This window comes from Epinephelus fuscoguttatus, linkage group LG3 (assembly GCF_011397635.1).
Source record: "Epinephelus fuscoguttatus linkage group LG3, E.fuscoguttatus.final_Chr_v1".
Classification (NCBI taxonomy): Eukaryota; Metazoa; Chordata; class Actinopteri; order Perciformes; family Serranidae; genus Epinephelus; species Epinephelus fuscoguttatus.
This window is the reverse complement of record NC_064754.1, coordinates 2,352,124-2,377,457: the sequence shown is the minus strand read 5'-3', so window position 1 is coordinate 2,377,457 and position 25,334 is coordinate 2,352,124. Positions and strand designations below refer to the sequence as shown.

Here is a 25,334-nt window from a genome sequence, read left to right as displayed (position 1 = left end):
CCACAACAGTATAGCTTTAGGAAAGAGAGGTCCACCTCTATGGCGATTCTGAATCTCTTGGAAAAAATGTATGATTGTATTGATAAAGGCGAGTTAGGCATTGGAGTTTTCCTTGATTTGTCAAAAGCTTTTGACACGATTGATTTTGATATTCTTTTAAATAAGCTTCAGTATTATGGTGTCAGAGGTAATGTACTCAGCTGGTTTCGTAGCTACATGTTTGGGAGAAAACAATATGTCTCTATGTCAAATCACAAATCTGAATGTAGTTCTACACAAAGTTCTGTTCGCAGATGATACTAATTTATTTTTATCACACAAGAACATAAATGATCTGCAAATGAATCTCAATGATGAACTGATCAAGGTTGATACATGGTTAAAATGCAATAAATTATCTCTAAATATAAACAAAACAAACTTTTTAATTTTCCGATCAAACAGAAACCGGAGCAGCCTTGAACTTATTGATATTAAAATAAATAACAGTCCTATTGAGAGAGTGATGTCCACTAGATTCCTGGGAGTTCATAAGGACGAGTTTGTACATTTCAGGGGCCATATTGATGTATTAACTAAGAAACTATCAAAATATGTTGGGTTATTTTTTAAGTTAAGGCATTTCTTACCTGGTGAAGCGCTTGTAACATTATATCGGTCATTATTTGAGCCTCATCTTAATTACTGCAATACTATTTTGAGCAATACATTTCCCAGCCACCTAGGAAAATTAATAATTCTGCAGAAGAAAATCATTTGTGCCATGTCTTGGTCTAAATTTGATGCTCCTTCTGACCCGCTCCTTCATCGTTATGGCCTTCTGAAAATTACAGAACTTAATACTTTTCATAATGCTTGTACTATGTTTTGTGTTATTAATAAGCTCAACGAAAGACTTTGTGACCTGATTCCAATTTCCTTTCCTCCGCATTTATATCAGACTAGGAAGAAGCATTTTATTAGGGGAAAAAAACGGAAACTTAAATGTACCAGCCTCAGTATTGTTTGTAAAGGTCCACAGGTATGGGACAATCTTGATAAAGACTTGCAAATGTCCCCATCTATACTTGTTTTTAAAAATAGACTAAGGAGGCATCTGTTGTTGAAATACTCTCAGTCTTGATTTTGATATGGCAATCTCTTTTCTTACATGTAGCTTAATTCTTCTTGGACTGCTGGTGACGTGACCATTTGGACCTTGTTAGGATTAGGAGAGCAGAAATGGAGAGTCAGTGGAGACGATGTCCAACATGTCCCATACATCCAAAACCTGTTTTATCCTTTACACTTTTATTCTTGTGATCAGCAGCTGCAGCCACATTATAGTTTGTACTGTGAACACACAAGTGGACAGAAATCAAATTTCACTTTGATCTTAATCACATGAAACATGATCAGCTGTACTCACCAGTGTTCAGCAGTGACTCCGCTGTGTTGTTGAAATGTTGTCTGTCCGGTGTCGCTCCGTCTCTCACTGCAGCTCTGATGGAGAGGTTTGTTCTTCCTCGTGTTTGGACGTGATTGTAGTGACGTACAGGTTTTCTCTGGCTTAACATAAGCTGAAGGTGGTACCACTTATTGTTGAGGTCAGTTATTTGAGAGGAAGCTCTGAGCTGTGTGGGCACCCTGTGAGAAGTGGGAGAGTAAGAGTACTCTGTACTACCAGCAGCCCAAAGGCGTCATCAAGGTGTGTCAGTGTTTGGTTAACAGTACAGTGACTCCATGCTGGTTGTTCCTTTGTGTTGTGGTCCATCCAGTGGTCGCTCTGTGCCATAACACCAGGAAGTGGAAGCTTGTTGCTGTTGTTACTGTAGTGCAACGAGCAACTGTCAACTCAGCCCTGAGGTTGAAGTTTACTGCCTGAAGTTTAACTAGATGCTTTTATTGTGAAGCAGCCACAGGAAACACAGTGTGTTTGTCAGGAAATACAACTTATGTATAAACCAGGCTTTTCTGTTCAGTGTTTAATGTTCAAGTCACTGCTTACTCAGGCCTTGTGTTCAACAACAACTTTATTTCATTCAACAATCACATATTTACAGATTTCTGTGACTTATAAACCATCTCACCAGTATCCAACAACACATTAAACCTGTCCAAAGTCACCAGTAATTATCAAACCACTTCCCAGACAAATTAATCAAGTAAAAAATCAAAAAGAAACATTTGCAGTAGTTTTTCCCAAACTTGTTCAAAGTCAAACTGCAGCCTGACATATTTGGCGTCTTTACAAACAGTGATTTCTTCTGTCAGTGAGAGTAAATGTCTGTGGGTTTAACAGAGGTTTAAATAGATATTCTCCACATAAAGTTTGTGTCATGATGCAGAGTTGAAGAGATGAAAGTGTCAGATTAACATGCTGCCTGTGTGATGGGATACAAACAATAAAACATCTTAACAATGAAGTGTACATCAGCACAGTGAACAGATTCTGCAGAAAATAAGATGTGATCTATACAGGATTCACAATACATGTTTCTTTGAATAGAAATAAATCAGCACATGAAATAAGTGATTATTTAACTCTGACAGGAGAGATGATCAGAGGTGCAGAGTTTTTACCACCCTCATATTCAGCAGGACAGAAGTATGGGCAGAGTTTCTCAGTGAAGGAGCAGCCAGTAAAGGAGTAGATAAGAGCTGCAGCATCTACGTCATAAAAGGAGACCAGACCCTCCTCATAATCCACAAACACCCCCACCTTCTGAGGACGAGACCTCAGAGAGAGACGGACTGGAGAGGCAGCAAGAGCGTCATACTCATTTCCATTTCTCAACCATATCGTCCAGTAACCATTCTGAGGGCTCAGTATGTTTCCCTTCCTGTTGACCGACTCTCTGGCCACTCCTAAATTCCAGTCAGTCTTTCCTTTAACTTGAACCTCAAAGTAAAATCTGCCTGAAGAGAAACTCTGTTTTCCTAAAACAAAAAAACAGCAAGAAAATCTCTTTGGGTTGTCTGGGAGATTCTTCTTCACATTACCATCTTTCACTTGTTTCCCATCATCAGACAGAATGAGTTTAGGATGTGCTGTATCAGGATCAAGAGTCACATCCACTGCATACTGCTGGACCCTCTTCAGCTCAGACACAGCGACCAGTCTCTTCATCTGTTGAATGAGTGTTTTCTCCAGCTGAGACACAGCTCTCACCACAGTCCCCTCATATGATGGTGGACGGACGCTGACCTCTGTCCAGTCCTTGGAGAGCCGAGGAGCTTTCAGGGACTGAACACTCTGGAGAAGATGGAGGTGGTCTTCGGAGCGTGAGAGCTGCTTCACCTCAGTGTTTCTCTTCTTCAGCTCAGAGATTTCCTGTTCCAGCTCTCTGATGAAGCCTTCGGCCTGTTTCTGTGTCGTTCTCTGCTTCTCTTCTATCGTTTTGATGAGCTCATTCAGGCCTCTCTCAACAGACTCCATCAGAGCAGTAAAGACCTGAACACCTTCTGCTATCTCTCTGTCTGCATTTTTCTTGCTGAGGTTAACTGACCGTTTAATCTTCTGAATCTTCTGTTGTCTCTTCTGGATCATCTGCTGAATTTCAGCCTCTGTCTTCTTCAGCTCAGCCATCTTTTCTTCATATTCTTCTTTCAGAGGAACAACATCATGTGTCTTGTGGTCTAAAACAGTGCAGAGCATGCAGACACATGTCTGGTCGGTCTTACAGAACAGCTCCAGATGTTTATCGTGCTTCGTACACATCCTGTCTTCCAGGTTCTCCACAGGGTCGATCAGCTGATGTCTTTTCAGGCCTGACATTGTCAGATGAGGCTCCAGATGAGTTTCACAGTAGGAGGCCAGACACACCAGGCAGGACTTCAGGGCCTTCAGTTTGGTTCCAGTGCAGACGTCACAGGGAACTTCTCCTGGTTTGGACACTTGTTGCTCTGTTCTCTCTCTGAACTGATCCTCAGATGGCAGAGTGTTTGCAGCAGCCATATCTACACACATTGTGTGAAAATAAAAGCACAGACAAAATATTTTCACTGCAGACCTCCACATTATTTGATGCACATGCAGGAAGTGGTAAGGTATCAGTGGAAGCTTACGTTAGTTTTTATTAGTTGTTTTTTTTTTTTAATATTAGCTCACTGCTGTTAATGAACAGAACAGATCAGACCTAACCTGTCTCCCCTCTGTGTCTCTATTCAAGTTAAAGTGGACAGGACTGAGGGGGCTTTTTTTTCCCATTAAAAGAAAATGCATTGATTTAACCATGCAAAAGAATCAAAAGGGCAGAAACTGCCTAACCTCAACAAAGAGCCACATTTGCATTTATTAATCAGAGCACTATCATAAGAACTCAGCACTAGCAGAGATTTGAGGAGGCTATATTTTCAATGTATGAAAAATGATCTGATCAAAATCAGCAGGAAGAGGGCAGCAGTAGAAACAGCTGTTCTCTCTTTTTCTGAAGGGTTCTGGCAGTCTATTAATCGATAACCTTAGCTCCATTTCAGCATTGCAAAAAATAGGCTACAACCCTCTTGTGATCGGTAGTGTTACTGTTGTCGCCATGGAGGTAGTAGTTTTAAATCCCTGACGACTCTGACCTGCATTCAGCGTCTCTGTCCACAGAAGCAGCCATCTGTCAGCAGCTGCTCCTGCAGAGCTGAGAGGACAGCGGCCGTTCAAACTGCCTTCACCAGCCTGACTGATAGCAGACATTTACTGAACCAAGATAGCTTTAATATCACCATGGAAAGAAATTGACTGTTTCATTGATTCATTGATTTTATTAACCAGTCCACCATGGTGAGGGAGGGGAATCTGCAGCTTAGAGACAGACTGGGAGCAGATTGATCAATGAATATTTGGTCAGTAAGTTAAAAACACATACTGCGGGATATTTGTGGGATTTCTGCTGTCTGTGCAGATTACACTTCACTTAATACCACAGATATAGACTTGGACTAAAAAAACACAGGGCGTGTCTGGTTACCATGGAGATGACTGAAACATTTGCTCTTTCATTTCTCTGAGCGACACCTGTCAATAGTGTCATGCAATGTGCCACAAAATCAGCCTGTAAGACCCTTCCTGGCACTGGCCCACTGGTCTTTCTCTATCCTGTGTGTGTGCAGACACATGTAGACACAGACACATGTAGACACACACATAGACACACACACAGGGCCGTGCCTGACCAATTTGGCACCGTAGTCAAGATATTTGGTTGCGCCCCCTTCTTGAAAAATTGTCTCTTTTATTAATTATTAAACAAATGTTACATTGCAATAAAGACACAAAATAAAAGGTGCTGCACACAAGAAACTTTTTTATACAACCTTCAGTTGCAGACAGTGCAACACGCATCATTGATTCTCAGTTCTAAGTCCAATAGAGGGTGAGAGAGAGTGGCACTGGCAGGCTGCACTGCACTGAAGTAGAGGGGATAGGAGAATGTGTAATCTTACCTGTTTCTCGACTGGCAGGCTGCGCTGAGGTAGAGGGGATCGGAGAATGTGATCTTATTTCTCCACTTAATTCTCCACTGGCAGTTTGTATGTGGGAGGGACTGGGAGATGCACTTGAGGCAGAGGCTGCATCACTTGGTGCTGAGGTGGATGAGGTGGCTGCAGTTACATGAGGCCCAGGATTTGCAGAGGTGGGGGATAAAGAGGAGATACGTATATTTAACAAACTGGGCTTTTACAATATATTAATCAAATAGCTGTTGATTGTGAAACCATCATGGCATAACCATAATAGCACCTAACATTACAGCCTGCCTTGATCTACTGGCATTTTAAACACAGCAAACAGCCAAAATATAAAAAATGCAACTGTAACATCACAAATTGCACAAATCTGAAAATTGGAAAACATAAATATACAGTGAATATATGCCTGGTTGGTAAACAGTGAGTGGTTTGTGCAGCAGCACACTAACATTAAACATTAAAAGAAAAGTTAGGCCAATATATTAAATCATGTTGCTTATTCATTCCATCAAACACTTTGAGTCTTTCTTTCCAACTTTGTCTAAGATGGGAGCAACATTAACTGACATTAACTCTAGCTGAATGCTGAAAGTGTTCCTAAAACAAGTGGCTAATGAAGTCGCAGTAACATTGACGTTACATAGCAGTAGCCTAGCCGCTAATCATTAGCGGCTAATGAGCTGACGTTAGCTTGCAAGTGCTTACGCAACTGTAACTTAGGTTGTGTTCAGGGTATGAAATTAACAAAATATTCTGGGGGCAATTTTGGCCCCCACGGTCTAAAAAATGGGGGTATTTTCAAAATGTTTGGGGGCCATCAAAAAATTGTAATTATGTTCTAACAATAAGCACATGAAAAGCAAAACCAACTAAGATAGTGTCTTCACTCTTCAGTAGAAACCACTATAAATGAAATAAATAATGGGTTACATAAAGTTATGGTTGCAAAATATCACTCGGATTTCCTATAATTCAACCAGTTTAAATGTGATGATTTAACCATTAATCTACTGATAGCAGTACTAATGTTTCACCACATTACAGTTACTTTTACTGTTAAAAAGGCCAAATTACTATAAATTCCTTAGATGCAATCCTGGAAGTAAGTTAATTTAAAATTTAACATTCATTCTACCTTAATTTTTCATTAATTTGTCATTGTGTAGACACAGATCACCCAAGAAATGGTTAATTTATACTTATGGTACAGCAAAGCCCCCTCCCCTTCTCTGTCAGATTACTCTCACGTAATCAGTGCAATCTCGTTGATTATGTCTGGAAAATGAGTTGTAGACGTGACGGTAAATTAATTTAATGAAAATAAAATTATACTTTAATGGCAGATTGCAATACTGTTAAAAATATAAATACATATAGTTGTTTCAAAAACCTGGGGGCAATTTTGGCCCCCGGAACATGGCTTTTGGGGGCATTCTTGGATAAATTGCGGGCCAAATGGCCCGTGGCCCTTGCTAATTTCTGACACTGGTTGTGTTTCTACCATTTTAAATGAAGTGTTTCATCACATCACATCATTACCTCGGTCTCGTTCACGTTTCTTCTCCTCTTATTTTCTTTTTTTTTTTTTTAAATGCGCCCCAGAGGGCTTTTGCCTCTTCATGATGGCATTAGCATGGCAGGAGGCACCTGACTGTCAGTTTGTCACTCAGCAGCATCATATTACAGAAGACAGCAGGTAGCGGGGGAGGGGTTAGGGACCGTGGCGAAATTGATGCTGCCTGCCAGAGAGAGGCAGAAGGATGCCAGGCAGGCAGCAGAAGAAATTTAAATTAGAAATATTATTTCATTATTATTTAAAGACATATGGCTATATGTACTGTTGTTGTTTTGTAGTGTATTGTCTAATTTTTCGAATAGAATGGGGAAGAAAAAGAAGGAAAGAAAAAAAACACCTCACTCTCTGGCGCCCCCTGGCATGCTGGTGCCTATAGCATTTGCCTAACCTGCCCTATGGGCGGCAGGGCCCTGCACACACACACACACACACACACACACACACACACACACACACATACTTTTTGCACCGTCACTTCTGAAATGAATCAGGCGTGAAAAATACAGGTTGAAAATACAGATAGAGTGTGACTGACCTTGTGGTCCTGAGCTGGTGTCTGACAGACTCTGCACCAGATCATTCCTGTTGATCTTCTCTAAGACCTTCTTGGTCACATTCAGAGCTCCATCCAGTGTATAGGTGTTCACCATCACATTCACTGTGTCCCGCCTGTCTGCTTCCTCCAGTTTGGACACTTTGATGGCTTGGTAGCCTTCCAGGATGTCAGGCTGCTCCAGGTGCCATTTGAAGTTCTTAAAGTCGTCGTCTTTCAGATCCTCCAGAGCGTTCAAAAGGTCCTCTGTCGTCATCGTGGCCTCCTGCTAAAATCAGACAGTAGGAAGGAAAAGTGTAACACAGATGTATCGGAGCAGCAACAGAGGTTCTGATTGGCTGACACAGGAGCTGTGTTGGTGGGATTTGTGTGCAGAGTCTGGACAGTCAGAGAGTCAGAGTCATCTTTGTGTTAGGCCAGGGAGATACTTGCTTTTAACCACGTGTTCATGTAGACAACCTGCTGCATCAAAGGACCTGTGTACTGTGCGTGTTACTAGAGGATTAACACAACAAAGATGTGGTATTACTGTGACTGTGTATAATTTTGTGAAATAGTTTGATTTAGAATGACGTATCGTTGGAAGTTAGAACAACTAGAGGGGGTAAAGGGGGTACGACGTTGTTGACAGGCTATCAAGCAAAGTGAACTGCTACCTCAAATAAAATTACAGATTTCTCAGTATAGTTGGAAACATTCTGGACAGTGTCAGTACACAACTCAACAAATATATAGAATAGGTTCAGACAACACAGACATGAAAATCTCACGTTACCTTGTTACCTATTATATCTCCGAAAACAGTAAATATGATCAGCGGTACTCACCAGTGTTCAGCAGACACTCTGCCGTGTTGTTGACAAAGACCTGATGAAGTCAGTTTAATGTTTTTTCTAAGAGACACAGGTCCGTCTCAACTGTCTGAACTCTACTGCGACACTTGTAAACCTTTAGATACGATTAAGGAAGGTGACGCAGAAATGTTGTCTTTCCAGTCTCGCTCCACCTCTGACTGCAGCTCTGATGGTGAGGTTTGTTCTTCCTCATATTTAGACCTGATTTTAATCACATTTTTTTTCCTTGACTTAGCATGAGTAGAAGCTAACCTGTGATCTAGTTACATGTTTTTAGTGGAAGCACTGAGCAGTGTAGGCACAATGTGAAAAGTGGAAGAGTAACGCCGGGTTCAGACTACATGATATCAGCCCGATTATAGCCCAATGTGGTGTCGTACGGTGTCTCAGCACTGCCACTATTGTTTTATTTGATTCCTTTATATCCTCCATTATGAAGAAAGAACATTCTTTGCTAGCTTGATGCTAATGGCAGTACTCAGCAGGTTGATAAAGTGCCTCTGCTGTTTCCTTTTCACTCTGTGTGCTAACGTCCCTACAGGAAATATCTAAAAGCCTGGGCTGTTGTTGTCGTACAGTTTCCATGGCAGCAGATCGCTCTGTGTTCCTATTGGTCAAAGTGACGGCTGTGACGGGAGAAGAAAATCAAACATGCTAGACTTTCTGTGGGGATGTCGTCTACTATGACACACTACACAAGATAAAGCAACGGATTTTTGCATACGACGCTCATAGTCTCAGCTGAGAGAATCCCTTCATTTTCTAAAAAAGGCTTTTATTGTGAAACATTTGCAGGAACTTCCTGTGGAAGATTTAGTGCGCTACTTCAGATGTAGCTCCGCCCATCTGGTGACGCTTTTTACGTTACTACAATAAGATTTCAGCTGAGACATGAACAGACACAGTGACTGACATAATACTAATAATAATAAAGATAGGACAAGAATAATCCGATGACATCACACAGCATGAAAGACGCCCAGGTATGATTGGTCGTGGACCAACATGCAGTCTAGGGATGGGAATCGAGAACCGGTTCCTGTTAAGAACCGGTTCCAACTGGTTCAATTCTTCGCCATCATTAGCCTTTATACTTAACGATTCCCTTATCGATTCTTTTCATTACGCCGAATCTATGCTCGTCAGTCAGCAGCACATTCAACAACAAAGAAGAGGTAATGGCGGAGAGACAGAAGCAGTCAAAGCCGGGGCTTCACTTCATGCTGTTGTTGTTAGCCTCCCTGGAGCTACTAGCGCTCTGTGGAGCTTCAGCGCATCCCCGTTCCTGTTGTCAGATTTCATGGGAACACCAAGGATGGTAAGATGAGGGCAGTTGAGTTGATTTGCACGCCGTTTGTTGTCATAATATGCTGGGCTAGCTACATTAGCTGCCTCACCTGAGTTAGCTGCACTAACTTTTTTTCAAATCCTTCTCATCGTCTTTCTAAACTAGACCATGGCTTTAAGGTTCATAATAAAACGTCGTGAAAGCAGATGTCTTGGGTTACAAACAACAGGAGGTGATATCATTAATTCACAGGAAGAATCGATAAGGGAATCGATAAAGAATCGGATCGATAAGCAGAATCGATAATGGCATTGATATCAATAAAATCCTATCAATTCCCATCCCTATTCAGCAGACACTCTGCCGTGTTGTTGACAAAGACCTGATGAAGTCAGTTTAATGTTTTTTCTAAGAGACACAGGTCCGTCTCAACTGTCTGAACTCTACTGCGACACTTGTAAACCTTTAAGGAAGTTTAAGGAAGGTGACGCAGAAATGTTGTCTTTCCAGTTTCGCTCCACCTCTGACTGCAGCTCTGATGGTGAGGTTTGTTCTTCCTCATATTTAGACCTGATTTTAAACACATTATTTTTCCTTGACGTAGCATGAATAGAAGCTAACCTGTGATCTAGTTACATGTTTTTAGTGGAAGCACTGAGCAGTGTAGGCACAATGTGAAAAGTGGAAGAGTAATGTCGGGTTCAGACGACATGATATCAGCCCGATTATAGCCCAATGTGGTGTCGTACGGTGTCTCAACACTGCCACTGTTGTTTTATTTGATTCCTTTATATCCTCAGATGTAGCTCCGCCCATCTGGTGACGCTTTTTACGTTACTACAATAACATTTCAGCTGAGACATGAACAGACACAGTGACCGATATAATACTAATAATAATAAAGATAGGACAAGAATAATCCGATGACATCACACAGCATGAAAGACGCCCAGGTATGATTGGTCGTGGACCAACATGTAGTCTGTCATGTCTGTCAGCCAAGTCACGGCACGACTTTATGACTCCACAGTCACCTAATGTGACATAATGACTGTTGGAACAGACAGAACTGTTGTGTAGTGTGAACCCAGCATAAGAATACTCAATACTACTAGCAGCTCAAACAACTTCCTGGATGATTCTACAAAGGCATCATCAAGGTGTGTCAGTGTTTGGTTAACAGTACAGTGACTCCATGCTGGTTGTTCCTTTGTGCTGTGATCCATCCAGTGGTCGCTCTGTGCCATAACACCAGGAAGTGACAGTATAATGGAGACTTGTCAGCTGTCAATGATTAAACAACTTCGACCAAAGTCATTTCAGCTTTTGAAGGAATAGTTAAACCACAACAAAACCCACAGCTTGTTGTTTTCTCGGTGCATCAGCGGTGGATTTTAATGTAGTAAACCTGATCACGTGGCCTCTGACTGAGTGTGGTGTTTGTGTTGTGTTTGTGTTGCAGGGAGGAGAAAGCAGAAGGCAGCCAAAGAGAGGGCAGGCCTGGCAAAGGTGAGCACCAACACAACACTGTGCCGTAACACTTCCCTGAAATCAGCTGTCAGTTCACAACAAATCAGTGTGTGTTATGGTAAGGGGAAAAAAAATGCTGAAGTTGTAAAGTATAGTAAAATATTTCTCAGTGACTCAAAAATGCAAAAACATTTTACTGAAATAACAGTTTATAACAGGTTGGGAGAGAGTTACTGCCCCAGGCAAAGGAGTTCAAATATCTCTGGGTCTTGTTCATGAGTGAGGGTAGAATGGAGGGTGAGATGGATCAGTGGACTGACGTGGTGAAGAGAGAGCTGAGCCAGAAGGCAAAGCTTTTGATCAATGGCCCATCTACCTCATGAGCTTCGGGTCGTGACCCAACGAATGAGATCGCAGATACAAGTGGCTGAAATGAGTTGGGCTGGGCTCAGCCTTAAGGGGGATTTATACTTGTGTGGCAGACCCTACGCCATAGCCTACGCACGTGGTGTGTCTGTGTCACTCTGCAGTTACACTTCCAAAACACTAGTCGGCGGCAGAGTTTCTATGAAGTGTTGTAAACTTAAGTTGATTCAAAACACACATTAAACACACATTAAACATGGCTTAATAGAGACAGTTTCAAACACAAATCAGCTTCACTATAACTCGCAGCATTCACAGACAAACAATTGTCTTTATCTGGACGCATTTTACCCACAAATATAACATGCTAATGTTATTAGCACAAGCCTATGGCATTTTACATTGTATAAATTAGCCTAGCAGCTAGTGATCTTTCCTTCTGCTCATATGAAGCCAGGATAAATCACACACAAGACTTAAAATGCTATTTTAGTGGAGGCTTTATTGTCTTCACAATTTATTGTTTCTTATCTGTGAAATTAAAGTAAATCAAAGCTTTGTTTCCACTGAGGGAAATGGTTTCAGCTTACAGAGACAGACAGGAGGTCTGCGTCACTGCTATGTATAGTTACATGTCAGGGATGGTGCACGTTAGCCTACGACATAGGCTCTACGTCGACGCAGAAGTATAAATCCTGCATTAGAGATGGGGTGAGGAGAGGCGTTGTGGACACGTCCCACTGGTAAGAGGCCCCGCAGCAAACCCAGAACACACTGGAGGGATTACATATCTCATCTGGCCTGGGAACACTGGGGATCACCCAGGAGGAGCTGGAAACTGTTGCAGTGGGGAGAAGGACGTCTGGAGTATCTTGCTTAGCCTGCTGCCCCCGTGACCCGGCCTTGGATAAGTGGCTGAAAATGGATGAAAGAAAGTACTTTTTACTGTTGATGGGATGATGACTTTCTGTGAGGTCTGACTGAGTCTTGATTTCATGACAGACCCAAAAAGAAACCGTAAAAACCAGAGAGAAGAGTTTGACTTCCTGTGTCTGCCTGTCGTTTGTCCTGCAGCTCCCAGACCTGAAGGACGCTGAGGTGGTGCAGAAGTTCTTCCTGGAGGAGATCCAGCTGGGGGAGGAGCTGCTGGCTCAGGGTAACACCTCCTTCACAGTCAGATTCATGGGATTTTATTGGTTCTTGTGTCAGAGTCCTTCCTCTGGTCTGTGTGGAGTCTCTCAGTGCATCTTAACGTCTCGTGCTTGTGCTTCGCTCCACAGGAGACTATGAGAAAGGTGTGGACCACCTGACCAACGCCATCGCGGTGTGCGGTCAGCCTCAGCAGCTGTTGCAGGTGCTGCAGCAGACTCTGCCTCCACCCGTCTTCCAGATGCTGCTCACCAAACTGCCCAGCATCAGCCAGGTGGGCCACACACTTCATTCTCAGTCTTTACATGGTTCTGCACTAGTCTTCATGTTCTCTCACACAGAAACAAGAACCACCAGAACAAAGAGTTTAAAATCACACAGTATCAATAAAGACAAATATAAAGATCAGACAATAAGTTAAGGACTCGACATGAAAACAACATTTTCACAAATAAAACAACTTATCAAAAACAACTAAAGGGACTTTTTGAAATGAAATCTCCTTGTAATGAGTCTGATGTTGAAGATGGGGAGTTCTTTAAAGAACAATTCTCATCATATAATGTGTTAATGGACCAGAAACCAGCAGCTGATCAGAGCTCACTTCACATTTTAGTGGTGGAAAAAGTAAAGTATATAGTAAATATAGTTTACTGCAGTAAAAATACTAAAACCACACAGTGAAAACACTTCAAGTAAAAGTCCTGCATTGAAAAGCTCACTTAAAGGGAAAGCTTGGGTTTTTTTGAAGAGGGTTGTATGGGACACTTATCTATAGTCGGTGTATTACACACAGTAGATGTCAGTCGGCACGGCCCAGTTTGGTGAAGCAGGCAGGAGTCTGACATGGACGCTAATAGGGCTGCCTATCTAGAGCCAGTGTACAAAGTATAATATTTACCCCTGAGATGTAGTATAAGGTATATAAGGTTGCATAAAAAGGAAAGTACAAATACCTTGAATTTGACAGTCCATCTTCATCCTGATTGGCTACCTCACCCTGTTAACTCTTTCATGTGTTCTCTGTCTCTGTTTGTGTTGTCTTTCTGTCCTGCAGCGTATTGTGAGTGCACAGAGTCTGAGTGAAGACGATATAGAATGAGAGGATGCAGAGGAAACACCCCACCCCCCACCCCCCTCCTCTTCCTCACCCTCCTCCTCCTCGTCCTCATGTGGACCCTTCCTCCCATGACGACCTGCCAACGCCTCGGCCTCCATCACTCCGGCCGACGTCCATCACTTCCCATCAAGGCGTCCAAAGGGAATTAGTTTTTTTATTCCTGGTTTATCCATGACAGTAGTGTTTGTTTGTTTTGACTTAAATGACCCATTTTGGGGTGTAAAGAGGATCTGGATCACAACGTCCAGATAAATACAAGAGCCCGTCCCCACTCCACCATCAGTAGGTTTGTACTCATGAGCTGGACTGGGTTTTAACATGAATCCTTCCTTCAGGGTGGTGTAGCTCACATCCTGACAGCATCATGTACCAGGTTTACACTGTCTGACATGTTTGTACCAACCATCTTCATGGTTATCATGATATCAGTCGTAGAAAGTGACACAAACAGGAATCTTCTGTCTGCTCGAAGGCTTCACAAACTATTTATTGTTTTTGTTATCAGTCGTCTTTCTGTTCGCTCTCCACTTGGAAACACTTTTTAAAAAGTGATGAAATGTTTTGTTCATAATAAAGAGGACGGCCCTCTTTAGGAAGAAAATAAAAAATGTGAACAAATTATAAAGTTGTCTTTTGAGTTTATTTTATTATGCTTCCACCACCTTAATGTGGTGGAGGGGTTTGCTTGTATCAGTGAACCTTGGAGCTGTGTTGTCCGGGGCTAATAGCTCCTGGTAGGGTCTCCCAAGGCAAAGTGATCCTACGGGAGGGGCCAGACTAAGAGCAGTTCAAGAAGACCTTGATGAAACGACACTTGAGGGAAAAGAGTACCTTGCCCGACATGGGGACACTGGGGGAGGGGGGACTCGCCAACAAGCATCAGGTGGCCAGGTCTAGGGCCATGGGGCCTGGTTCGGCTCATCCCAAATGAATGACACGGAGCTACCCTGCCCACCACCCACATGGACTCGCATTGGGGCCAGGTGCATTGTGTGCCAGAGAAAGGCAGGGGCGTGGACCCGGGCATGCTGACTCCTGGTGTCGCAGACTGGCTCTGGGGACGGGGAACTTCACCTCTCTGGCGGGGAATCAGAGCTGTTGTGGGAGGGAGAGCTACACCAACTTGATATAGTTAGGCTCACCTTTGCACATAGTGCCGGTTGTGGAATCAAACTCCCAGCAAGGAGCTTGACTCTTGCTTTTTCGGAAGTTGCCCAAGGTGAGAGACACTGGGTGGGTGTGGGGATACTCACGAGTCCCCAGCTGAATACCGCTGTGTTGGAGTTCTCCCCAAGGAACGAGAAGGTGGCCCCAATTGGACTGCGAGTAGCTCAGAGGAGGTCTCTGGCTGTTGTTTGTGCGTATGCACTGAACAGCCTTCTTGGAGTCTCTGGGCAGTGTCCTTGAAAGGGTACGGACCAGGGTCTCTATAGTTTTCCTGGGGGACTTCAACCTTCAATATTCACGTGGGCAATAATGGAGGAACCTGGAGGGGGGTGATTGGGAGGAGCAGCCTGCCTGATTTGAACCCAAGCAGTGTGATGTTATTGGACTTCTGTGCTATTCATGAATCGGCCATAACGAACATCATGTTCAAGCACAGGGAGGTTCATAAGTGTCCTTGGTACCAGAACACCCTTGATCGATGATTGACTTTGTGGTCCTGTCATCAGATCTGACACTCTGAGTGAAGAGAGGAGCAGAGCTGTCAACTGATCACCGCCTGGTCGTGAGTTGGATCAGAATGGGGGTGAACTAGGAACATCTGGCGGAGTCCCCTATTTATGAGGTCTTCAACTCCCACCCCCAGAAGAATTTTTTGCACTTCCCAGGGGAGGTTGGGGACATGGAATCCGAGTGGTCCATGTTAAATCCTTCATTGTAGAAGCGGCTGCAAAGAAGGACTTTTGGTTGGCCTCAAAGAAGCCAGAGGGGTTGTGGGAGCTTGCCCATCCAGTCTACATGTGTGCTGTGGACTTGGAGACAGCTTACAACCATGTCCCACAGGGAGTTTTGTGGGGTGTACTGCAGGAAGACATGGTACTGGGGTTGCTGCTCCATCCGTTCCCTGTATGACCAAAGTGAGCGCTGTGTCCACATGCTTGCACAAAGTCAAACACGATTCCGGTAGGTGTTGGCCTCCACCAGGGTTATCCCTTGTCTTTGATTGTGTTTGTGATATTCATTAACAGGATTTTGAGGCGCAGCTGGGGGGAGGAAGGGGTCTGGTTTGGTGACCCAAGAAATGCATATCTGCTTTTTGCAGATGATGTGGTTTTGTTGGCTTCTTTACACTGTGACCTCCAGCATGCACTGGGGCGGTTTGCGGCGGTTTGTGTCTCTCACCATGGGTGAAGCAGTCAGGATGAGAGTCAGCACCTCGTCTGAGGCCATGGTTCCAGAAAATGCCAGAAAATGGTGGACTGCCCCCTCCAGGTTGGGAGAGAGTTACAGCCCCAAGCAAAGGAAGTAAAGCATGTCTGGTTCTTGTTCACAAGTGAGGATAGAATGGAGCGTGAGACGGATCGGCAGTTTGATGCGGTGTCTGCAGTGATCTGGGCGCTGCGCCGGACCGTCGTGGTGAAGAGAAAGCTGAGCCAGAAGGCAAGGCTTTTGATTTACATCCCAACCCTCACCTATGGTCATGAGCTCTAGGTAGTGACCAAAAGAATGAGATCACGGATACAAGCAGCTGAAATGAGTTTCCTCTGTGGGGTGTCTGGGCTCAGCCTTAGAGATAGGGGGAGGAGCTTGAACATTGGGAGGGAGCTCTGAGTAGAGCTGCTGCCCCTTCATGTTGAAAGGAGGCGGCTTGGACGTCTGATCAGGATCCTCCTGCGCACCTCCCGTCAGAGGTGTTCCAGGCATGTCCCCGGGGTAGACCGAGACCATGCTGGATATCTCGTGTGGCCTGGGAACACCTTGGGATCTCCCAGGAGGAGCTGGAAAGCGTTGTTTGGGAGAGGGATGTCTGGAGTACTTTGCTCAGCCCTCTGCCCCTGCGACCCGGCCTCGAGTAAGTGGTTGAAAATTGGATGGAAACTGGCAATAGCTGCAGGAGGAGGCATTATTATTCAAATTTGGTGCGAACGTTCACTTGGAGATGTTATTTACAGGTTTCAAACAGGTTTACTCTGATACCATGTGAGCGCAGCATCAATGGAACAGTTCAACAGTTTTGGGAAAAATGTTTATTCACTTTCATGAAAAAAACAAAACAAACGACCATCTTTGTACAAATTCTGACAGAAAACAGGAACACCAGACTATTTAATGCAATACAACAGCTAAAAAGTTATAAATGATGTATTTTAATTTAGTCTTTGTCAGAGAAGTGTGATTCAAATTAATTTTAGTGTTGTTCACCTCCTGCAGACAACACAAACATTTTCACTGACATGTAGAATTAAAACACTCCGGCAAACAAGTAGTGCGCCTGGCCAAGTGGTTGAATTTCCATCGGCTTGCACCTGCCCAGGCGCACTACTCCTCATTGCGTGACGCTGTTTATGCATTAATGTTTCGAATTAGGACGTTTCAGTTTCAGTGTTTGTGAAGTGCTGAGCATACGACTGGATGAATGACAACTTGGATTGAACTGCATGAGTTGTGTGAGCGTTTGTAAACACATGTTTTGATATAGTTTTGCTGTTGTTAAAGGCGGACCGCTGTGACTTCTATTCATGGAGACATTTCTCAGTTTTATGGATTCTCTGTTCCCCATGGAGGCATGCAAGACAAAAGAAATTTTCTTCAAGAATTCAAGGTAACATGGGGTGAGTAACTGATAAACAAATGATCACTCTGAAGGTGACGTATTCCTTTAAAGCCTTCTAGGGCTCGATGTTCGTCCGTCCAGGAAACAAAATGTATTTGTCGTCAAATTCGACTTTTCTGTTGAGTGTTAAAGTCACTGTTCACTCAGGCCTTGTGTTCAACAGCTAGTTTATTTTACAGCTTTTATTTTATAACCATATATTTACAGATTTCTGTGACTCATCAGTCATCTCACTGTTATTCACTAAAAAATTAAGAAACAGTTATAACCAAACTGCATCTCACACAAAGTAGAAAATCCTGTCAGTGTGGTTTCTATTGTTAACATCTGTTAACTTTTTAATGTCCAGTAAATCAATGACACGTACTGTATCCTGTAGACATGACCAACATGTAACAGTCAGACATTTGTTCCCTTGAATAGAAACACAATAATAAATACAAATTAGATTTTAACTGTGTCCTCTGACACGAGAAGCTGTAGACATGTCTGTACACAGTTGTAGATGTTAAATTAACTTAAATAAAATACCTCCAGTGCTGTTACATTTGCTCCTACATGTTGGAGCAGATAAAACGTTTGGTATTGTTTCATTTAAAATTGTAATAATTTAATATTATTTGAAAAAGCAACTGATGAGTGTTAACAAGTAGAACACAGATGCAGGTTACCTCCATAAAAAATGGACCCAAATATACTGAACAAAAATCTAAACGCAACACTTGATTTTGATCCCATTTTTCACAATTTTGAGTTAAAGATCTCAGACCTTTGCATTCCCTAAACAGATATATTGCTCTGAAATTTTGGTCACAAATTTGATCAGATTAGTTTATTGGCTTATGAGCTCTTCTTCTTTTACAAGATGGTCCGTCCACCTAACAGGTGTGGCACATCAAGATGCTGAATAAAGAGCATCATAACTACACAAGTGCTCCTTGGGATGGTCACAATAAAAGGATACTGTAAAATGTTTGATCATGACACAATGACACAGATGTCACAAGTTTTGAGGGAGTGTGTTATTGGCATGCTGTCTGCAGCTCTGTTGGTGAGGTTTAGTTTCCTCATGTTTAGATATGATTTTATCACATACAAGTTCTACATGGTTCAACATGAACTGAAGACAGTACAACCTATTTCTGAATAAGAGGAATCAAGAAGTGGGAGAGTAAGAGTACTCTGTACTACCAGCAGCCCAAAGGCCTCATCAAGGTGTGTCAGTGTTTGGTTAACAGTACAGTGACTCCATGCTGGTTGTTCCTTTGTGTTGTGGTCCATCCAGTGGTCGCTCTGTGCCATAACACCAGGAAGTGGAAGCTTGTTGTTGTTGTTACTGTAGTGCAACTGAGGTTCTTATGGTTTTTACCTGTTAATGTTGCACTGAATAACAGCAGCACCATTTGACACAACAACTGATGAACTCTTTAAACCTGTCTTGAAAGGACTGACACAAAAACATGTTGATTTTCATGCAGAATTTTGAGCAACATATAAAACAGCAGTTATTGTTATTGTCAGCGTAGTCACAGACATGAAGAGGCAGAGCAGAAAACAGGAGACGGAAATAGCAAAACCACACATTTATTTTCAAATTGGAAATGACTTTAAACAGTTTGTACTGTGTAATCTGCCTGAAGTTTAACTAGATGCTTTTATTGTGAAGCAGCCACAGGAAACACAGTGTGTTTGTCAGGAAATACAACTTATGTATAAACCAGGATTTTCTGTTCAGTGTTTAATGTTCAAGTCACTGCTTACTCAGGCCGTGTGTTCAACAACTAGTTTATTTTACTGAACAATCAGATATTTACAGATTTCTGTGACTCATAAACCATCTCACCAGTATCCAAAAACACATTAAACCTGTCCAAAGTCACCAGTAATTATCAAACCACTTCCCAGACAAATTAATCAAGTAAAAAATCAAAAAGAAAAATTTGTTCAAAGTCAAACTGCAGCCTGACATATTTGGCGTCTTTACAAACAGTGATTTCTTCTGTCAGTGAGAGTAAATGTCTGTGGGTTTAACACAGGTTTAAATAGATATTCTCCACATAAAGTTTGTGTCATGATGCAGAGTTGAAGACATGAAAGTGTCAGATTAACATGCTGCCTGTGTGATGGGATACAAACAATAAAACATCTTAACAATGAAGTGTACATCAGCACAGTGAACAGATTCTGCAGAAAATAAGATGTGATCTATACAGGATTCACAATACATGTTTCTTTGAATAGAAATAAATCAGTACATGAAATAAGTGGTTATTTTACTCTGACAGGAGAGATGATCAGAGGTGCAGAGTTTTTACCACCATTATAAAGACAGGGACAGAAGAATGGGAAGAGTTTCTCAGTGAAGGAGCAGCCAGTAAAGGAGTAGATAAGAGCTGCAGCATCTACGTCATAAAAGGAGACCAGACCCTCCTCATAATCCACAAACACCCCCACCTTCTGAGGCTGAGACTTCAGAGAGAGACGGACTGGAGGGGCATCAAGAGCTTCATACTCATTTCCATTTCTCAACCAAATAGTCCAGTAACCATCCTGAGGGCTCAGTGTGACGTCTCCCTTCCTGTTGATCGACTCTCTGGCCACTCCCAAAGCCCATTCACTCTTTTTTTTAACTTGAATCTCAAAGTAAAATCTGCCTGAAGAGAAACTCTGTTTTGCCAAGACACAGACATCATCAGAAAATCTCTCTGGGTTGTCTGGGAGATTTTTCCTCACATTACCATATTTCACTTGTTTCCTGTCATCAGACAGGATGAATTTAGGATATGCCGTATCAGGATCAAGAGTCACATCCACTGCATACTGCTGGACCCTCTTCAGCTCAGACTCAGCAAGCAGCTTCTTGATCTCTTTATTAAGTGTCTCCTTCAGCTGAGACACAGCTCTCACCACAGTTCCCTTAAGTGATGGTGGACAGATGCTGACCTCTGTCCAGTCCTTGGAGAGTAGAGGCGCTTTCATGGACTGGACACCCTGGAGAAGATGGAGGTGGTCTTCAGAGTGTGAGAGCTGCTTCACCTCAGTGCTTCTCTTTGTCAGCTCAGAGATTTCCTGTTCCAGATCTTTAATTAAAGCTTCAGCCAGTCTCTGTGTCCACCTCTGCTTCACCTCTATCATTTTGATGAGCTCATTCAGGCCTCTCTCAACACACTCCTTCAGAGCAGTGAAGACCTGAACACCTTCTGCTATCTCTCTGTCTGCATCTTTCTTACTGAGGTCGACTGAGTGTTTGATCTCCTGAATCTTCAGTTGTCTCTTCTGGATCATCAACTGAATTTCAGCCTCTGTCTTCCTCAGCTCAGCCTTCTTTCCTTCATATTCTTCTTTCAGAGGAACAACACGATGTGTCTTGTGGTCTAAAACAGTGCAGAGCATGCAGACACATGTCTGGTCGGTCTTACAGAACAGCTCCAGAGGTTTATCGTGCTTCGTACACATCCTGTCTTCCAGGTTCTCCACAGGGTCGATCAGCTGATGTCTTTTCAGACGTGAAGCTGTCAGATGAGGCTCCAGGTGAGTCTCACAGTAGGAGACCAGACACACCAGGCAGGACTTCAGGGCCTTCAGTTTGGTTCCAGTGCAGACGTCACAGGGAACTTCTCCTGGTGTGGACACTTGTTGCTGTGAGCTGCTGCTGCTGGCTTTCTGTTGAGCTGACTGTCTGAGCTGAGCGACCATCTCAGAGATGAAAGTGTTGACCCTCAAATCAGGTCTTGTGGTAAAAAGCTCTTTACATAAGGGACACTGGCACCTGTCACTAATATTCCAGTGTGCAGTGATGCAGTTTTTGCAGAAGTTGTGTCCACATGGTGTGCTGACAGGATCAGTGAACACATCCAGACAGATGGAGCACAGAAACTGATCTTCAGATGGCAGATAGTTCGCAGCAGCCATATCTACACATGTAGTGGGAAAGAAAAAACATTTTACTCAAAACACAATTTTAATTATTTGGTTCGACTGACAGGAATGTTAGTCCTGGTCTTTTAGTATAACCTTTGATATTGGGCAAAGTAATTTTTAATCATGCATGCTGTGTTTTGACCTGCACTGAGCTGTGAACAACTGCAATTACTTAAAGCCCCTACAAGGAACTTTCATTCTGAGTTAATTTTGGCGACCCTGTGGACAAAAGCGGTAGTGTTTTGCCGGAATGAAGCCTACATTTCCCATCAGCTCTAGCGCGTATTGTCGTAAAGATGCTTACCTGGCTCGCGCATGTGTTGGTTTTGGGGATGAATGAAACAGCAAGACGGGAAAACTTTGCCCCCGCTCCTATCGGGGATCCCAGCTCACCTCTGCTGCGCCCCAGCTCCACCTCTCCGGCGTAAGCGCCACCGCCACCGGGGTAAACGCAGCGGTCAGCTGGTAAGGCTGAAGGCCTGTTTGGCGAGTACTTCCACAGCTTCTTGGACTGAGTATGGAGCGGTGCCTCGCCTCTTTATTTCTCAGCACTCGCTGGACCCTGTCAACGCCTGGCTGGTACCTGTCGTCGGCCCGGATGAGGTGTTCCAGCCCCGCGGCCCCTGCTCTCCTCGTCCCCGCTGGCGCGGGGTGAATCTGCACAACCTGCAGCCTCTGTATGTGGCTCCCCGGACAGCTAACGCCGTGGACCTGCCGGCTCCTGCCAGGATTGGGCTGGTAAATGCTAGATCGCTAGCAAACAAAACGTTTATCCTGAAGGATTTCCTGACTTCCCGAGGATTGGATTTTCTCTGTGTGACTGAGACGTGGCTGACTGTTGGTGAGTCCAGTGCTTTCACAGAACTTTTACCCGATGATTGCTGCTTTTTTTAACTCCCTGCGGACGTTGGGTCGAGGAGGAGGAATAGTGACTATTTATAAGAGTCACTATAAATGTAAGCAGCTAGGTAAGATGTCGTGTGCCGTCTGAGTGCCGTAAATCATTTCGTCCTGGAAGCGACCTGGGGCGGACCCGGAGACAGTCAGAGAGTCAGAGTCATCTTTGTGTTAGGCCAGGGAGATACTTGCTTTTAACCACGTGTTCCTGCACCTGCATCAAAGGACCTATGTACTGTGCGTGTTACTAGAGGATTAACACAACAAAGATGTGGTATTACTGTAACTGTGTATAATTTTGTGAAATAGTTTGATTTAGAATGACATATCGTTGGAAGTTAGAACAACTAGAGGGGGTAAAGGGGGTACGACGTTGTTGACAGGCTATCACACAAAGTGAACTGCTACCTCAAATAAAATTACAGATTTCTCAGTATTGCTGGAAACATTCTGGACAGTGTCAGTACACAACTCAACAAATATATAGAATAGGTTCAGACAACACAGACATGAAAATCTCACTTTACCTTGTTACCTATTATATCTCCAGAAACAGTAAATATGATCAGCTGTACTCACCAGTGTTCAGCAGACACTCTGCCGTGTTGTTGACAAAGACCTGATGAAGTCAGTTTAATGTTTTTTCTAAGAGACACAGGTCCGTCTCAACTGTCTGAACTCTACTGCGACACTTGTAAACCTTTAGATACGATTAAGGAAGGTGACGCAGAAATGTTGTCTTTCCAGTTTCGCTCCACCTCTGACTGCAGCTCTGATGGTGAGGTTTGTTCTTCCTCATATTTAGACCTGATTTTAATCACATTTTTTCCCCTTGACGTAGCATGAATAGAAGCTAACCTGTGATCTAGTTACATGTTTTTAGTGCAAGCACTGAGCAGTGTAGGCACAATGTGAAAAGTGGAAGAGTAATGTCGGGTTCAGACTACATGATATCAGCCCGATTATAGCCCAATGTGGTGTCGTACGGTGTCTCAGCACTGCCACTATTGTTTTATTTGATTCCTTTATATCCTCAGATGTAGCTCCACCCATCTGGTGACGCTTTTTACGTTACTACAATAACATTTCAGCTGAGACATGAACAGACACAGTGACCGATATAATACTAATAATAATAAAGATAGGACAAGAATAATCCGATGACATCACACAGCATGAAAGACGCCCAGGTATGATTGGTCGTGGACCAACATGCAGTCTGTCATGTCTGTCAGCCAAGTCACGGCACGACTTTATGACTCCACAGTCACCTAATGTGACATAATGACTGTTGGAACAGACAAAACTGTTGTGTAGTGTGAACCTGGCATAAGAATACTCAATACTACTGGCAGCTCAAACAACTTCCTGGATGATTCTAAAAAGGCGTCATCAAGGTGTGTCAGTGTTTGGTTAACAGTACAGTGACTCCATGCTGGTTGTTCCTTTGTGTTGTGGTCCATCCAGTGGTCGCTCTGTGCCATAACACCAGGAAGTGACAGTATAATGGAGACTTGTCAGCTGTCAGTGATTAAACAACTTCGACCAAAGTCATTTCAGCTTTTGAAGGAATAGTTAAACCGCAACAAAAACCACAGCTTGTTGTTTTCTCGGTGCATCAGCGGTGGATTTTAATGTAGTAAACCTGATCACGTGGCCTCTGACTGAGTGTGGTGTTTGTGTTGTGTTTGTGTTGCAGGGAGGAGAAAGCAGAAGGCAGCCAAAGAGAGGGCAGGCCTGGCAAAGGTGAGCACCAACACCACACTGTGCCGTAACACTTCCTGAAATCAGCTTTCAGTTCACAACAAATCAGTGTGCGTTATGGTAAGGGGAAAAAACTGATGAAGTTGTAAAGTATAGTAAAATATTTCTCAGTGACTCAAAAATGCAAAAACATTTTACTGAAATAACAGTTTATAACAGGTTGGGAGAGAGTTACTGCCCCAGGCAAAGGAGTTCAAATATCTCTGGGTCTTGTTCACGAGTGAGGGTAGAATGGAGCGTGAGATGGATCAGTGGACTGACGTGGTGAAGAGAGAGCTGAGCCAGGAGGAAAAGCTTTTGATTTACTGGTCTTCAAACACAAATCAGTTTCACTATAACTCGCAGCATCCACAGACAAACACTTGTCATTTTCCCCACAAATATAACATGCTAACGTTATTGGCACAAGCCTATGGCATTTTACATTGTTATTTATTGTTATCAGTCGTCTTTCTGTTCGCTCTCCACTTGGAAACACTTTTTAAAAAGTGATGAAATGTTTTGTTCATAATAAAGAGGACGGCCCTCTTTAGGAAGAAAATAAAAAATGTGAACAAATTATAACGTTGTCTTTTGAGTTTATTTTATTATGCTTCCACCACCTTAATGTGGTGGAGGGGTTTGCTTGTATCAGTGAACCTTGGAGCTGTGTTGTCCGGGGCTAATAGCTCCTGGTAGGGTCTCCCAAGGCAAAGTGATCCTACAGGAGGGGCCAGACTAAGAGCGGTTCAAGAAAACCTTGATGAAACGACACTTGAGGGAAAAGAGTACCTTGCCCAACATGGGGACACTGGGGGAGGGGGGAACTCGCCAACAAGCATCAGGTGGCCAGGCCTAGGGCCATGGGGCCTGGTTCGGCTCATCCCAAATGAATGACACGGAGCTACCCTGCCCACCACCCACATGGACTCGCACTGGGGCCAGGTGCATTGTGTGCCAGAGAAAGGCAGGGGCGTGGACCCGTGCATGCTGACTCCTGGTGTCGCAGACTGGCTCTGGGGACGGGGAACTTCACCTCTCTGGCGGGGAATCAGAGCTGTTGTGGGAGGGAGAGCTACACCAGCTAGATATAGTTAGGCTCACTTTTGCACATGAGGCCGGTTGAGGAATCAAACTCCTGGCGAGGAGCTTGACTCTTGCTTTTTCGGAAGTTGCC

At 43.5% G+C, this 25,334-nt stretch overlaps 4 protein-coding genes across 7 annotated transcripts in view; all 4 read right to left on the bottom strand.

The window, feature by feature from the left end:
- The window catches only part of LOC125886176 (zinc-binding protein A33-like), a 73,637-nt gene that overhangs the window by 5,669 nt on the left and 42,634 nt on the right, over positions 1–25,334 (bottom strand). The gene's annotated exons all lie outside the window — the stretch shown is intronic.
- The window catches only part of LOC125886168 (E3 ubiquitin-protein ligase TRIM21-like), a 46,866-nt gene that overhangs the window by 9,193 nt on the left and 12,339 nt on the right, over positions 1–25,334 (bottom strand). The window contains exon 1 of one of the 3 annotated variants that reach the window (XM_049572175.1): positions 8,399–8,540. The exons of the other annotated variants lie outside the window; for them this stretch is intronic. The gene's annotated coding sequence lies outside the window, so the exon portion shown is untranslated. Of the gene's footprint in view, positions 1–8,398; positions 8,541–25,334 lie in introns of those variants that run through there. 3 annotated transcript variants of the gene reach the window in all.
- On the bottom strand, positions 1,995–23,139 carry LOC125886160 (E3 ubiquitin-protein ligase TRIM39-like). Of its 2 annotated transcripts, none has more exons than XM_049572163.1 (4): positions 22,994–23,139; positions 7,554–7,839; positions 5,416–5,574; positions 1,995–3,939 (listed from the first exon to the last, which is right to left on the bottom strand). In XM_049572163.1, exons 2-4 carry the CDS (start codon positions 7,825–7,827, stop codon positions 2,516–2,518), a joined length of 1,857 nt encoding a protein of 618 aa, XP_049428120.1. In that variant the 5' UTR covers positions 7,828–7,839; positions 22,994–23,139; the 3' UTR covers positions 1,995–2,515. The 2 variants fall into 2 exon arrangements, with proteins under 2 accessions (XP_049428120.1, XP_049428121.1); XM_049572164.1 differs by having other exon boundaries at positions 7,554–7,836; positions 22,994–23,135.
- The window catches only part of LOC125886165 (E3 ubiquitin-protein ligase TRIM21-like), an 18,305-nt gene continuing 12,336 nt past the window's right edge, over positions 19,366–25,334 (bottom strand). The window contains exon 2 of the mRNA XM_049572170.1: positions 19,366–21,510. Within this exon, the coding sequence (XP_049428127.1) occupies positions 19,865–21,508 (1,644 nt within the window). The 5' untranslated portion in view covers positions 21,509–21,510 and the 3' untranslated portion in view covers positions 19,366–19,864. The remainder of the gene's footprint in view (positions 21,511–25,334) is intronic.